The sequence below is a fragment of the Tupaia chinensis genome, unplaced genomic scaffold, assembly GCF_000334495.1.
Source record: "Tupaia chinensis unplaced genomic scaffold, TupChi_1.0 Scaffold000495_1, whole genome shotgun sequence".
NCBI classification, from domain to species: domain Eukaryota; kingdom Metazoa; phylum Chordata; class Mammalia; order Scandentia; family Tupaiidae; genus Tupaia; species Tupaia belangeri.
The window spans coordinates 967,212-984,125 of NW_006160007.1; the positions used below are offsets into that span (position 1 = coordinate 967,212).

The 16,914-nt window shown below is 44.4% G+C and overlaps 1 protein-coding gene across 1 annotated transcript in view; it reads right to left on the reverse strand.

Moving 5' to 3' along the window:
- The window catches only part of ARHGAP44 (Rho GTPase activating protein 44), a 115,047-nt gene that overhangs the window by 85,636 nt on the left and 12,497 nt on the right, over positions 1-16,914 (reverse strand). Inside the window, exons 3-5 of the mRNA XM_006156508.3 lie at positions 14,277-14,353; positions 7,468-7,579; positions 3,844-3,920 (exon numbers count right to left, since the gene is read on the reverse strand). Coding sequence (XP_006156570.1) covers positions 3,844-3,920; positions 7,468-7,579; positions 14,277-14,353 — 266 coding nt within the window. The remainder of the gene's footprint in view (positions 1-3,843; positions 3,921-7,467; positions 7,580-14,276; positions 14,354-16,914) is intronic.

The following is a 16,914-nucleotide window of genomic DNA, read 5'->3' on the forward strand; positions in this document are numbered from 1 at the left end:
CATTAGATTTAGACTTAGTGAGATTTGATGGTGTTTCAGAGTGGTGGTAGAGTTCAAAGTCCCAGTCATGGAACTGTTGATCAAGACGTGATCATATATAAAAAGTTCTTTCTTTTCTTGAAAGGCAGAGTGTTTCTACATGGAAATGCTCCGTTTTAGTCCCTGATGACATCATTCATGAAGGATAGACAGGACTGAAGGAGGCTTTGTGATTGGTAGTACAGTGCTCGAGGGGAGGGCCTAATGGAGGGTGAGTGTGGGCTGGGGGAGGAGGGCACCGAGAAGCCAGCTATCCCAGGAGTAGCTGGTGTTCCCTGCCATCCCATGGCACAGCTTCCGGCCTTATCCCACTGCTGTAGCCTGGGATGCAGTCTTCACGGTGACCAAGAGTTAGGGGAAATGGCAGGAAGTTGGGTGGGCTGGCTTCTTCTGTGGCTTTTAGCAAGGTCCTAAAAGACACATAAACTCGAGCTATAAATTGTCAGTCTGAGAATAAAGTGAGAGAAGTAAACCTTTGCTAAGAAAGCCCTTTTTTTTTTTTTACCAGTTATGCATAACCTAAGCTGATGGACAAACGATAACTTGAGGCCTTGGGTTAGCTCTTGCACCATCATTACTAAAACACACTCCATTTTTGAGGGAACGGTACTGCCAAAATCCCTCCAAAGCAATCCCCTCCTCAACTTATAGCTACACAAAATGGGCTAAAAAACCACTGATGTGATCATGGAGGTAGATCAGTTTCATATGAAGATAATCTACTACTAAAAGGACTTTGTTAGTCTAAAACAACAAAGGTTGTAAATGGTCCAAGTCGAAGCTTAGAAACACATAGATCTGGATAGAGGAGAGAGGTACTTCCTTACCAGTGTACGAGAGATAATAAGCTGAAGATAAGAAAAAAATGTGCTGACTCTTAGAGGGGAGATTCCTGATGACACTTCCCGCGACTTTCAGAACCTATACACCACATGGCCCCAGCATCAAACACAAAACTAGACAAGATGGACCGTGAGCGTAACCCCATTCTCTTACATGACGACCAAACAACCATGAGGAAGCGCCCTGCTAATGATGTGCTTTGATGCTAACTTTCAGTCCAGACCAGAGGGCTGCTGAACACTCAGGTCTGTCTTGCAGAAGCAAAGAAGAGGTCTCAGAGCTAACACCCAGGTTCTCATAAAGGACATCACTCCACAAACTCAGGAGCATGGTGTCTACTGCATCTTAGCAATGGGATATGTTTTTGATAATCTTACATGGTTATTGAAATATAGGTCTTAAGGGGCTAGTAGGTGGCATGGCAGTTAAAGGCACTGGATTCCCACATGATCAACTGCGGTTCAAGTCCCAGACCTGGCAGCTTCCTTTCTCGCTTTCCCTTCCTCTCTTGCTCTGTAACTTTCTAGTCAAATTAAAACATAATAATAGCAAATGGAACTAACTAAATAATAATTATTATTTAAATGGGCACTGATGCTCTGAGATGCACCAAGGACACAGCAAAGCAACACTCCCCTTTATGCTGTTCTTCCTTCCTCCAAGCACACCAAGGACAGAATCTCAGCTGTGCCGCCAGAATAACTGTCACACCTCTTCCATGCCTCCTCCTCTTCTTTCTGACAAAGGGAGGTGAGTTCACAATGATAGCCTTCTACAGTCCACAGGATCTAAAATTTAATAACATTGGCTTTGCTTCCATCTGTTCAATGCTATGCTTACTTAATATTCGCAGCAAAGAGCTTTGCCTTCCAGTGCATGTTACTGCTATTAGATTTCTTTTAAAAAAATGTATTCTGAAAAAGTAACCTACTCTTTTAAAAGACGTACAGACACAGAAGGCAAAATCATTCCTGTGGAATGAGGTGCGGGACACATGAAATGAATCGAAGAAACCCTTGTTTTGGGTCAGCTGGTAGCGTGGTGGTAAAGGCAGCTAGATTTCAACTTGGCCAACGGTGTGGTTCGAGTCCTGGCTGGCAGCTAAAGAAACACGCTGGGTGCATGTGCACATGTCATCCCCCACGGTGGGGGGAACTTTCTTACTTTCTTTTTCTCTCTCTCTCTCTGTCTTTCTTCCTCTGGTGAGTGCATGCTCCCTCTAGCAAATTGAAGAAAAAAAAATAAAGAAAAATCTTGTTTATCTGCTGATTTTACCACTTTGCTTCTGGTCTTGGGGGACTTCCTAAACCTCTCAGACTTCCAGATGCACAAACTATTGGGTTGTTAGAAAAATCATGATGTATTTTTGCATAGAAAAAATACTGTTATTTCTTCTATGCATTTTTATTTTAAAAGACTACTTTTTCTATGCATTTTTTTCTTTTCTTTCTTTTTTGTTAGAAAAAGGTTTTTGCTCTAGGGCATATGCACTCACTAGAGAGACAGAGACAGAAAGACAGACAGCAAGAAAGCACCACCCTCCCCGCCAGCCCCGAGGGAATGGCTATACCGCAATTCCTTCTCCTCCACTCTCCTCTTGGGACCTTGAGCACACACTCACACCCACCCAGCATGAATTTTAAGCCACCAGGTCTGGGGCTGGAAGCGTGGTTGACTACGTGGCAGTCCAGCGACATAACCATTATGCTATCTGCTGGTTTTTCTATGTATTTTTTCTATGGGAAAAGGCACTATGACTTTTCCAACAACCCGACAGTAACAGTATCAGCTTCTTGTTATAAAGCACTTGGGAAGTGATGAAACATACATGATCTTACTTAATACTCCAAGCGCCCTCCTCAGTTGACTAAGAAAGGTTACTGCCTGTGCACGGCTGAGGGAAACTGATGCTCTGGAGAAGCTGAGCTGGATCTTGGTATCTGACCTTCTGAGTCTTGTTGCAAGACTCTTTATCCTACATCCCTCCGCCCAAGCACACTTTGGTTTTGTTTCTTTACTTCAAGAAAATGTAAAACAAGATGTGGAGACTATTAAAACGGATTTACGAAGGACCTAAGGTAGAGTGCACACAGTTCCTTCCATAGGAATACTCACCAGCCTGTATTCTTTCAACACGCAAACACACACAGCCTCCAAGGTAAGAACAGAAGGCAGACATGCACAACCACCACCTCTGACAGCATCGAATAGGGGCTCTGGCACTTCCCTGCATGCAGGAACTTTACTCTCTCGGAAGGGCCTCAGGTTTCGAATAGCCACGGAAAGGAGAAACATGCTGGGCGTGTGTGCAAGTGCGCCCCAAATCCCGAAGAAGATGGAGAAATGGAGGAGAGGGGATTCTTCAAGCATGATCATTAGCTTCAAGAAAGGGGAAGCAGATCTAAGAATTAGACATTCTCCCATCATTACAGCAATGCAATATCACTCTTCCTAATTCCTGGATCTCATCTCCTACCACTCTGCTCTTCGTCCCTTCTGCCCCAGCCATGCCAGCTTTCTTCCTGCACCTGGAGTAAGTCCAGCCTCTTCCCATCTTGGGACCTTTGCATTTGCTGTCCTCCTTCTGTAGACAATTTGCACCAGATCTTTGCGTGGCTGCCTCCTTCCCGTTAAGGTCTCAGACTAAGTGACACGGACACAATAAAAAGCCTTCTCAATGTTACCCTACCCCTTCTCCATCACTACCTTCAATGACCTACGGCTGTCTAACACGGTCACGCTTGTTCCCTGGCCAGGTGTCTGTCCCCAGCACTAGACTGCAGTCTCTAAGGGGGTGGGACCCATATCCCTGCTTCAGTACTGTGATCTCCAGTGTCTGCACACACTAGGTATTAAGAAAAACTTGTGAATGAAAACACATTCGTGCACACACAAGCCCCTGTCCCCTAGTAGGATTATCATCCTTTAAAAAAAGCAAAAAAGAAAGCAAAGACACTCTACCTGGTTCGCGAAGAATCCATGTCCAGCACCAACTTAGCTAAATGTTTCCTCTGCTTTTGTATATTTGGGATTTCCACCTGTGGTCAGAGGAGATAAGTAACATACATGATCCAACTGAAACTTCAGATTCATTCTTTAAGAACTATTCTTTAGAATACTTGTTTAAAAACGACTGACAAGAACTCAAGAAGTTTGCTTGATGTCTCCTAATCCTTATTCGCAAAATCCTTTTTTTTTTTTTTTGCCCTTTCCACCTTGTTGAGGTATAATTCACAAACAAGAATTGCATATGTTTAAGGCACATAAGCTGATGTTGGGATATATGTATATACCCTGAAATGATTACTACAATCAAGCTAATTAACATATCTATCACTTCACACGGTTACCATTTTTTTTGTGTGCTGAAAATACTTAAGAACTATTCTCTCAGAGAATTTGTTTTTCTTTTAAGATTAATTTAATTTAATTTATTACTATTTTTAATTTGCTATAAGGCATATGTACTCACAAAACAGAGACAAAGAGAGGGCGAGAAAGTGAGAAAGCAAGCTACCAGGTCCGGGACTAGAACTGCAATTGGCCATGTGGGAGTCCAGGACCTTAACCACCAAGCCACCTGCTGGCCCAAATTTCTGATTTGTTTTGTTTTGTTTTTGAGAGATAGTTGCTATAGAGCATGTGTTCATGCCAAGGAGACAGAGAGAAAGTGAGAAATCACACCCCAGGGGGGTGGCCATGCTTAAATCCCTTTTCCTCTATTGTTGTCTGGGCATGCATACACATGTGCCTGGTGTGAGTTTTAAGTTGCTGAGTCTGAATTCAAACCACGGTCGACTACATGAGAGTCCAGCGATGCAACCATTATGCCACTGGACCCAAGTTTCTGGGGTGTTTGTTTGTTTGTTTGTTTGTTTTAATTATCAGAGGGCACATGTGCTCACCAGAGAGAAACAGCCATAGAAAGGGAGGGGGAGTAAGCCGCCCCCCTGTCTTGAGGTTATGCCATGATCTTTTTCCCTCCATTTCTCCATCCTGTAAGTATTTGGGGCACACACACAAGTAAATGGCATGTTTTTCGAGTTGCTGGGGCTGATTTGAACTGTGGTCAGCCATGTGGGATTTGGCTCCCTGAACCACTAGACTATGGGGCTGGTCCTCAGCAAACTTCAGCTCTACATTGTGGCGTCGTTAACTATAGTGACACCATGCTGTATGTTAGCGCTCCAGAATTTTCTCATCTTGCCTAAGTAAAACTTTGTGCCTTTCAGTCAATACCACATGAAATTCTTGATTCCTTTTTCTGAGCTAAGTTCTGTCCTCTGTTCTCTAAACAGCAGCCAGGCCACCCATCAACTCAGATCATCCCAGGAGTTCTGGGCTCCCCTGCACACCTACGCCTGCCATGTTCCTGCTCTGGCTGCAGATAGCAAAAATAGCAGCTTTAGCCTAGCTCTGCTTCCACAAGGGCACAGAGAGGGCAGAGATGAAGGGAGTCAAACAGCCAGGTCTGACGCACAGATCTCCTTCAAGACAGACAGCCGAAGGATCCAGGGAGCCGGTCTCAGGAGACCTCAGATGTTACGAGGACTGCAATTAGGACATCTATTTTACATTTCTAGAAATCAGGGAAGATTTTTCCAGTGTAAATAATGAATCAACCTTTTCTCAGCTAAGAGTTCTTCCATATTGGTTGTATGCGAATGTTCTTTTTATATTTTTCTTTCTAAAAATGGTTTGGCAGTACATTCCAGTGCAGGGTTTTGGTTCCAGGCCCAGCGAAAGTAGGGCAGGATGTGAGAATTCAAGAGGAAAACTGGCCGTAAAGGGAACTAAAAGCATCTCGGGCTGCGGTTTTTAAATAGGCAAATAACGTGAGGAAAATCCAGGGCTCTATGGAGCATTTTCTATTCACCCTTCCAAGCCGGGCTGAGTCATGGACTGAGTGTAACAACTTGTAACAGGAAGGAGGGATAGCAACTGGGCAGCCAGAGTCACCTCAGCACACAGACGCAGCCGAGAGCCACGCGGGCATCCTGCACCAGCTACACCCAAGGAGTCTGCACCCAGGTCGTGCCTGATCCTGGCTTTGCTTCAGGCTTTGGCTGGAGCCCAGACCACCATCACAAAGAGAAAAGGACCTTGTGTGAATGCTCCAGGCTCAGGGACGACCTCTGTCTAGGACAGTCTCTGAGAAGCCCAGTGCTTCTCAGTACCACATCCAGGAGTTTCTCCTGAGTCCTTTAGGCTCATCGGTAAATTATGTACCCGGATGCTCGTGTCCCAGAAAAGGTATCAGGGGATGCGTGGGTGCTGAAGGTGACCTAGAAGAGGTCTAGGATGATACTGTTTGACATCGTGGCCTCCAGTCATGTGTGGCTATGCAATTCTACATTTAGATAAACAAAAATAAAGTAAAATTAAAAAAAAAAAAAAAAACTGAACTCTTCAGTGGCCGTAACCACATTTCAGGTGCTCAACAAATCACGAAAGGCTACCAAACCGTGCAAGCTCCCATCATCGCAGGGAGTCCTAGCTGGCAGCACTGCTTAGCTTTCGTGAGACCAATTCAAGGCAACTAGAAGGAGGCTGGCCCCTAGGGCAGCGGTTAAGGGCTGTACATGGAAAGCCAGAAGTCCCAGGGCCAACCAGGTTTGAATCCTCGTCCACTGGCTTGAAAAACATGTCTAGGATAAAGAAACAGAAGAAACAGGACTGAGGTGTGACCAGGTCTCATTGGGAGGATGAGTGCATGTGTCTACTGGGAATTTTCTTTTTTAAAAAAAGTGTAGGCCAGAAGGTGGCGTGGAGATGAAGGCACTGCATCCCACAAGGGGGGCTGTGCGGTTTGAGTCCCAGACCCAGCAGCTTGAAAATCATGCTGGGCACCTATGTGTACATGCCCAAGATTCCGAGAGAAGAATGGAAGAGAAGAGAATGTGGTGTGGCCATCCCCCGGGAGGAGTTCTCTCTCTCTCTCTCTCTCTCTCTCTCTCTCTGGCAAGTGCACGTACGTGCCCTATAGCAAAAACTAAAACAAACGAACAAAAACAAGAACAAAGGCAATGGAAGGGTTCAGGGTTTGAAACAATGAAACCTTCTCAGCACTTTCCTATCTCTCTTGATAAAATCTGACTTGGTTGAAGCAAGTCAAATTTTCATCCAGATATTAAGGATTCTTTTAGATAAAACAGCTTCGTGGCCTTTAAAGTTAAGAGAGAAGGGACCTATTTAAACATAAACCACGAAGGGTCTTACAGGCCTGAGGACTGGGCCCCCAGCCTCCCTGTGAGAAGGGGCAGCTGCTCATTTCACCGAAGACTTGGGACAGGTAGAGGGCGGGCGGCAATGGCCGCCCTGATTCTGGTGGGGAAGGAGGTAACGCGGTCAGCTGTGCGCTTTTACGCACAGGAATTCTACAGAGAAGAGGGTGGGTGGGGAAGGGGCGGCATCGGCTGTATTGTCATTTTGGAGAATCTTGCCCACATGTGTGGTAGTATAATCCCTGATGTAAATTAAGGGCAGCACGTGAAATGAAACAGAAACAATCCCAAGACTGGAGGCAGAGTAACGAAGGCTTTTACTCCCCCATCACGTAAGCCTGACCTCATTCTTACTGCTCACCTCGGCCAGCAAAAACAGGGGCTCGATCACGTCTCTCTCTACTTGCAATTCGAAGTGGATCAGCTCCTGAGCCAGCTTGTCCTCCGTCTCCCCGCACAGTTTCAGCATCTTCCTGCAATTCAAGAGGGAAAAAAGCATCCATTATACACACACACGTGCTGTCGAAGATGTGCACCCGCGTTCTTCTCATCCCTTGGAACCCGCTGAACTGCGGCCATAAGCTGGCTGATTTCCATGGCAGCCCTTGGACCAATCTGCACCTGCCGTTTTCATCTCTGAAACGCTCAGTATTTCCAAATGGCACTGAGCACTCTCTCACGCGTGAGGCAAAAGGGGAGATGTGGAGAAAACAGACTCACGCATGCAAATCTACAGGCCTACAATGAGCTAGCTACTTCTATCTCCCCTGGGAATACTGGAGAAACTAGCTAAATTCCACCCATTAGACAGTCAGCATCCAAATTCTCTAGTCCAGTAAATCCTAATAGGAAGAGAACCCTGAGTCCTAAACTATGAAAAGTAGTTACTCTAGGGATGGGTAGATAAGAATCCAATAGAAAAAGTAGGAAAAAACTATTCCAAAAATCAAGTAATAAAAAGCAAACGACAGAGACGTGAGTGAGTCAAAAACTATGCCACTGGGACCAACAGTTAGCGTAATGGCTATGTCGCTGGACTCCCACGACCTGGACCCAGTGGCTTAAAACTCACGCTGGGTGCATGTGCATGAATGCCCAGGATCCCGAGAGGAGAATGGAGGAGAAGGGACTGCGGCGTGGCCATTCCCCCTGGGGAGTGATTTCTTGCTTTCTGTCTCTCTGTCTCTGTCTGTCTGTCTGGAGAGCACACACGCCCTATAGCAAAAACCTCTCAAAAAAAAAAAACTATGTCACGTACCTAGATGAGAGGATACAGCATTTCAAACATGTTAATTGACTCTTCAAAGCATTACAGGCCTGTGTCCCTTTGCATGTTTACTGAAACTCACGGAAAAAGTTTTTACAAATCAACCAAAGTATGGGTCAAGGCCATTGTCACTTTTCTCATTCGTCTCTTCAGACTAAAACATAATTGTTACGCCTAAGTTTCAACTGGAATTGGTCTCTCCTGGGCCTCGGCCAATCTCACCTGAGTTTCCGTCCCTAGCGCACAGCTATCTTCCTGGAATTCCTTCCCCTATTTCTTGGAATTCTCTCTTCCTCTCTTCCTCTGTCTTATGATGTTAAGTGTTACCCTGACTCTACCTCTTTACTGGTCACTTTCTCGCTCTGAGGCGCCGCTGACTTCATTGTTCTGAGGAAGAGTCATGGGACGTCAGTTCCTAAGACCATATGCATGATATTTCTTTCTCCTTTCCCCTTACATTCTTGACTAACATGTAGAATTTTATGTCGAGTATTCGTTTCTTTCAGAATTTTGAAGGCACTGCTTAAAAAACTAGTTTCCATTGTTGTCTTTGGTAAGTCTAACATTTACATTTTCCATTCTTTTTCTTTCCGAAGAATTATTTAATTTTATCTATTATTATTATGTTTTTAATATGCGATAGGGCACATGCACTCATATAAGAGAGAGGAAGCAAGCTACCAGGTCTAGGACTTAAGCCATAGTCGGTCACCAGGGAGTGCAGCACCTTAACTACCATGCCACCTGCTGGCCCCGTATTTTTGATTCTTTACAAATGACAATTCTGGGGGACCAGCAGATGTAATGGTTACATCACTGGACTCCCACATAATCAACCACGATTCAAGTCCTGGACCTAGCGGCTTGAAACGTCCACCGACTATGTTTGCGTGCATGCCCCAAATCCCAGGAGAATGGAGAAGGGATTGTGGCGTGGCCATCACCCCGAGGGGCGGTTTCTCACTTTCTGTCTCTCTCTGTCTCTCCAGCAAGCATATAAGCCTGATAGCAAAAATCTCTCACAATAAACAAGTGACAATTTTTCTCTCTAGGAAGTTGTAAAAGCTTTTTTTTTTTTTTTGAGAGGTTTTTCGCTATAGGGCACGTGCACTCGCCAGACAGACAGAGAGAGACAGAGAGACAGAAAGCGAGAAATCACCCCCCAGGGGGGATGGTCACGCCACAATCCCTTCTCCTCCATTTTCCTCTCAGGATCTTGGGCATGTACGCACATGCGCCCGGTGTGAGTTTGAAGCCACCGGGTCCGGGACTCGAACCGCGGTCGACTACATGGGAGTCCAGCGACATAGCCATTACGCTAACTGCTGGTTCCCAAAAGCTGTAAAAGCATTTGACATCAGTACTCATGACAGTGAACCCTGGCATAGGTTTAATTTTCTCCCCTGTATCTGGAGCTCCCTGGGTCCTTTCAGCGTAGAAACTCATGTTGTTTGTGACTGAAAAATACCTTTAAATTATTATTGCTTATTATTGTTGTCATTATTATTTCTTCTTTCTCTCCTTTTCTAAGAACTCCTGTTTATACAGGCATAAAATTTCCTAGATTGGTCATCCAATTTCTTAACTTTTTCTATCTTCCATCTTTGTCTTCCTGCTTGATTTTTCTGGATAATTTTTTCATATTTATCTTCCGAATTTTTCTGCTGAGAATTTTATATCTGCTACCACAGATCTAAGATTCATTTCATTTCTATAAGCATGTTTTTAACCTCTGAATATTTCTTTCCTGTAAATACTTTGTATTAACATCCTTTTTAAAATCTTAGAGATGAATGAGAGCGTCTTCAAAGAACTTCATGAAAATGCATAGTATGAAGAAACTGTTCACACCAAAATTAACGTACACTTTAATACAATTTTTCCACAAATTTTTTTTGAAGTCCCCTAGTATTATCTTCCCTAGCACTTAAAAACATATGCAATCGTTTTCCTGAAATCTCCCCCCCCCACACACAATGTCTATTTCTTCCATGTCCACCCAGCTTTCCAACTGTTGTGGTCTTCTGATGAGCGCCCTTCCTCAGATGTCCAGTGATCTCGGGTGACTGTCTATATATAAGGACGGAGACTGCAAGGCCGGAGTATGTGAGTGAAGCTTGGGACGGCATGACCTGGCTGGGCCACTCACTGGGGCACTGCCCTTTGCAATGCCCTCAGAGCTTTCGATCCTTCCTTTTGGGCTGATCAGATTCCCCAGAGAAGACTCATCTCATTTCCTGCCAGGAGGGTAAAAGGTCTGGGGGGCCCCGTGAGAAGAAAAGGAGGGCTGAGGAATCTCAGCATCTGGTATACTGAGATCAATTGATCTTCTTTATTGATTGTGCCTTACACTCCACTGAGCCAGCCTCCCATTCCAGAGACACTCTGTTTTATGCCCTCTAGAGGATAAAGCTCCAGATTCTGGTGGGGCAGGATGAGCAATGAATGTCTCCCAGAGGTGTGAAGAGGGGGCAGGCTTTTACTGATCCAAGCTGTACCTGAAAGGTTCTCAACTCACATTCATAATTCTAATCACTCACTCCACCCACTCTTCCAGAGATCCCTGGTGAAGCCAATTCCCGAGCTCTGTAGGCGTTTCATGGTGTAAACTGTGTTGGTCTACAAATCCTACTTCTGGCTTGAGAGTCAGCTTTCAGGCCTTGCCAAGGCAGAACTGGGTCATTCATTTGTGAGCTTTGCAGCTCACAACACTGTGTTGCTGTTGTCTTTTTCCCTGCCACTGTGGGTTTATGTATTATTAGTACTATGTTTTAAATCCCTCTATTATAGTTCCACAGATCTTAGAAGAGGAATCAGATGTGTGTTCACTCTGCCATTTTTACTGTCTATCTTGCAGTGTCATGTTTTAGAAATGCCTCTTAAAAATACCATACAACAGGGTTTTATGTGTATTCACCTGAGATTCTCCATATTTTAAACAGCTGAGTTGATTCCACTTAGGTCTCTTACGAGATGACTACAGTTAAACACATGTAATAATCGCTGTCACTTTCATTTTGTTTTCTAAGTACTGAGCTTTTTCTTCACTTACATTCACCTTCCCCTTTTGCTTTTTTAATTGCCAGAGTGCACATGTACTTACCCGAGAGAAAGAGAAAGTGAGAAAGCGCACTGCGTGGAGAACGTCACGCAACCATCCCTTCTCTTCCATTTCTCTCTCCTTTTAGAATTTTAGGCACACACACAACCCCTACCCACACACACATTTCTTGAGCCACTGGGTTCCAGGACTTGAACCATGCAGTGGTCAGCCATTTGAATCCAATCTCCCTAACCACCATGCCACATGCTGGTCCTGCCCTTTTCCTTTCATTCATTTCTGTGGTTTTGTTTTGTTTTCTCCTTTTAATACTTCCACTTGCCTGGAAATTATACACACTATTTCGATTCTTTTTGCGGTTAGCTCTTACTTTTCGAAGAGGCATACTTGACATTAAATTTAAGAATAAATCTTTATTTTCCTTTCAAACAGTACAAGACTTTGTACCACTGATTCCTCCTCCAATCTTTCATGCTATTAGAGTCTAGAATTTGAGTTTCATTTTTGCGTTCAAGCCCCTACAACTGCTATTTTTAAATTCAATGTTCATTTATGGTTCTTTAAACTGAAGGACAACGGAATATGCACCCACCCCAAAACATGCCACTTGAGCATAAGGATTGTTTTGAGCTGAAGACAATTGAGAAGCAGAAAGATATCCGGAAAAACAAAACAAAACAAAACAAAAAAAAACCACACACCTCTCTGGGGCCAGCAGATGGCATAGCAGTTATGTTGCTGGACTCCCACATGGTTGACTGCAGTTCGAGTTCTGGACCCAGTGACCTGAAAATCATGCCAGATGTGTGTGTATGTGTGTGCCCAAGATCCCAGGAGGACAATGGAAGAGGGACTGTGGCATGGCCATTCCCCCTGTCGGGGTGACTTCCCACTTTCCCTTTCACTGTCTCTGCCTGTCTCTCTCTCTGGCAAGCACATGCACTTTATGGCAAATAAATACCTCCGCCCGCGGGGGGGGGGGGGGGACTCTCTGCTCTCCCTCTATGTGCCTAAAGTCAAGTCCTCAATTTGTAAAGTCCTGCCCCACTTCCACCTGCTTTACCTCCTTACCAGGAAGGACAAGAGTTAATCCCTGGAGACAAGTCTAGACCCTACCAGTCGGGACACAGCACAGACGAACCCTAACAAAGCTCACTAACCAGTAGATATCGGCCATCAGTTCCCCACATATTAACCTTCCCATGACCCACCACGCTGAGAACTCAGAGTCCTTTTCTTTGTCTTGTCACCTCTCTAAAAGTGCTCGTTCTTCTATGGAGACACTATACTTACACCCATGTTTTAATCTCTGTGTTTTTTCAAGCATATGTGTTATACATATTAATACAATTAGTATTTTTTTTCTTGTTAATCTATCTTTTGTCAGTCTAATTTGAAGGGTCCCAGATAACGAGTCTAGGAGGGTTAGAGGGGAAAATAATTTTTCTTCTCCCCTACAATACATTCACTTTATTTATTTATTTATTTATTTATTTTTCCCAGAGGGCACATGTGCTTGCCAGCAAGAAACAGAGAGAGACAGAGAGAAGTAAAGTAAGAAATCACTCGTGGGACCAGCAGTTAGCGTAACAGCTATGTGGCTGAACTCCCTTGTGGCCGACCATGGTTCGAGTCCCGGACCTGGTGGCTTAAACTCACACTGGGCATGTGTGCGTGCGTGCCCAAGATCCCAAGGAAAATGGAGGAGAAGGGATTGTGGCATGGCCAACCCCCCTGGGGGGTGATTTCTCGTTTTCTGTCTCTCTCTGTCTCTCTGGCGAGCACACATGCCCTATCGCAAAAACCTCTCAAAAAAAAAAAAAAAAAAAGAAAAAAGAAAAGAAATCACTCCCCAGGGGCATGGCCACACTGCAATCCTTCTCCTTCATTCTCCTCTTGGGATTTTGGGCATGCACGCACATACAACTGGTGTGATTTTCAAGCAATTGGGTCAGAGACTCAAACTGTAGCCAGCCATGTGGGAATCCAGCACCTTACCCACCGAGGCACCTGCTGGGCCCTAGTCACTCATGTTTAAATTCCAGCTACATGCACTCCTTGCCTTTTCCTTCTTTTAAGTTTACTTATTTCTTCCAGGAAAAACAGAGACAGAGAAAAAAAACACATGTACATACACACAAAGAGAGAGACAGACAGACAAACAGTACCACAAACAAGCTCTTAACACCACCGTCCACCCTGAATCTCACACAGCACCAGATTGTGGGCACACAGGTGCCGGGCAGACTCAGGAAGGTCTCTGGGCACAGTCAGGACCTGCCCATGTGGGTCAGCTTCAAGTGCATGCTCTTCAATTCTCATCTTTTTTTTTTTTTTTTTTATTTTTATTGGTTAATTGTTAAGGAATTTTGGGTCTTTAATTTTTAAATTTCATTTTAAATAATTATTTTACGTTATCGTTTATATGGTTCTATTTTCAGTTCTTAGAGTACTGACTGTGTCGGCTGGTCCTGTCACAGTAAGATTCTACTGTTAGTTTGTTTCATGGTAAGCTAAAAATTAGCAAGGGTGGTTCTGGGAACCCCAGAAGTTCTGTTTCTGATATTGAGAGGTTGCACGTACACTTCAATTGCAGTCGGAGGGAGTTCCCCTGTCCTTCTCAGTTTCCGTGTTAACTTATTCACCTGGGACTTGCTTCGCTGCACAGACAATACAATTGTAAAGGTTTTGATTTCTCAATGGTAATATTTTACCCTTCCCTACCCAAGTCCTCAGCCAGAATTCAGGTATTCTTGGTGCTTTCCTGAGGAGCTGCCATCCCCCTTTTATGGTGGGGGACTTTCCTAGATTTGACAGCACCCCATACCTGGTATCACCTTACCCGAGAAGTGTGTCATCTCCCAGGATAGCTGACCCCTCCATCAGACACTGAGCCAGTGTTGTCAAAGGCAATTTTTTCTGAAAAGAAAACAAAAGGATAAAAATTAATTTCAACAGTCACCTGGTTACTGTAAGACAAAAGAAATCCAATACTTGCCTAGGTACTATATTAGCTAAGAAACAATGACTATAATGCCTAAATCTAAAACGTCACAGAATATAATGATGTGTCAGAATTAGCAATACCGGGGCCACCAGGTAGAGTGGTAGTTAAAGCACTGGACTCCCACATGGCCAACCAGGGTTCAAGTCCTGGACCTGGTAGCTTGCTTTCTCACTTTCCTTCTCTCTCTCTCTGGTCAAATTGAAACTATACGTAATAATAATAAACAATTCTTTAAAAAAATGAATGAGAGATGTCAAAATATAGAAAATGAGAACTATATTAGGCTCAGTCACGGGATGCAGGAGTAGGGTATTAGTGCACAGTACTGGACCATCTAGGGCACAGGTCTCAGGATACCTTGAACACACCAGGTATACCTACGGGTAGACCTGTGATCTCAGCTGGCTAGAAGGCCAGGGATGGGTTAAATTCACGGTATTTGAGACTCTATGCAGGTACCTGTGTCTGTCTTTCTCTCTCTCTCTCTCAAAATAAATAAGTGTTCAAAAACTGAATTAAATTTATCACTTTAGAAAATAAGCCTAGGGTTTATGTGCTGCATTTTAAAATGAAACAGAACAGTGAGAAAGAAAAAAAAACAAAAGAAAAAGAAAGAATTTCAATATTGGGACCAGCAGTTAGCGTAATGGCTATGTCGCTGAACTCCCATGTAGTCGACCGTTGTTTGAGTCCCAGACCCAGTGGCTTAAACTCATGCCGGGTGCATGTGTGTGCGTGCCCAAGATCCTGAGAGGAGAACGGAGGAGAAGGAATTGCAAAATAGTCATCCTCCCTGGGGGGTGATTTCTTGCTTTCTGTCTCTCTGTCTCTCTCTGTCCTTCTGGCAAGTGCACGTGCCCTATAGCAAAAACCCCTCCAAAAAAAAAAAAAAAAAGAGAATTTCAATATTATATGAAGAAAGATTTGAGCAATGCATTAAAATCTCCACAAATCAATCGCTCTTGAAGAGTATATTGGCCCCATTTTGTAATTGTTTACTGTCAGCCAACAGTCCAGAAAGAAAGAGCAAAGTATTCACAGACGATTGCAACACAAAATACGAATTAAAACAGATACCCTTCAGGACTGGCCCCAGAGCCCAGGAGCTAAGGGAGCCAGATCTCGCACGTGTGACCACAGTTTGAATCACAGCCGTGGCAGCTTGAAAACACACTGGGCATGTGTGGGTGCCCAAGATCCCAACGGGATGGAGAGAGGGAGGAGAAGGGATGCGCGTGACCACGATCTATTGAGAAAGTGCTTTTGTCCTTCCTCTTTAGCAAGCACGCACGCCCTCTGACAGTGGGGAAAAAAAGCTCTGGAACTAGACGGCAGTGATGACTGTGCACTAGTATGAGTGCACTGTACACCTTAAAATGGGAAGTTTTAAGTGATAGGAAAGGGAGAGGCAGGCTGTCCAGAAGTGTAATACAACCTGTTTTGTCCTCACTAGGTGTGGAGGAGGCCTCTCCTTACTGAGCTAAAACCAGCCAGCACATACAGACAGCAGAACACAAACAACAAGGCAAGGACTGCCAGCCTATTCCTAGGCCTTCCCATCTACACAGCTGCAAAGAACATTCTTCACACAGAATGGGACTGGCTGCACCCACCCAGCACCTCCTGGTGTCACTTATCTGCCGTTAGGGCTAGATGTCAACTTTTCTGAATCTTTCTTCTAAATTTGACCAAAAAGCAAGAGAAGATCTTGCCTCTAATAGAATAAAGGGGACTTCTAATAGCCCAGGAGTTGACACTCTTTGGAGGAATGTACCTACCAGTAGGTGAGTTGAGTTGAAAAAAGACTATTGTGATCAGTCCTGTCAGTGAGTTGAGCAGAAAACTGTGCCCATAGGTGACCAAAGAAGGTCAAGATCAATAGAACAAGAAGGACTGCCAGAGGACCACAGGCTGATCAGAGTCTTGGAGGGAGAATGGTGAGTAGACAATCCAGTGTCTGCTCTACAAAACCCAGACCAGAACACCCAGCTTGACGCACCACAGCCAGAGGAGCCCTACTCCTGAGCCAGGTAAGCAACATTAGTCTCATCATTCCTTCTCTGGTGGCTTTGAGATGCTCGTATGTGCCAAAGAGGCTAACAATAAGTGACAAAGGACCACAAAATGAAAAATTATCTCTTTCCATTGCTTTGTAATTCTTAAGATTTTAAGAAGGATGGAGGCTGGCAGGCGGCATGGTGGTTGGGGCGCTGGACTCCCAAATGGCCGCCCATGGTACTTCTCACTTTCCCTCTCTCTCTCTCTCTCTGGTCAAATTAAAAAGTAATAATATATAAAAATTAAATAATCCTTCAAGAAGACAAGATTTTTTTTTTTTTTTTTTGGAGAGATTTTCACTGTAGGGCGCGTGCGCTCGCCAGACAGACAGAGAGAGACATAGAGACAGAAAGCGAGAAATCACCCCCCAGGGGGGATGGTCACGCCGCAATCCCTTCTCCTCCATTCTCCTCTC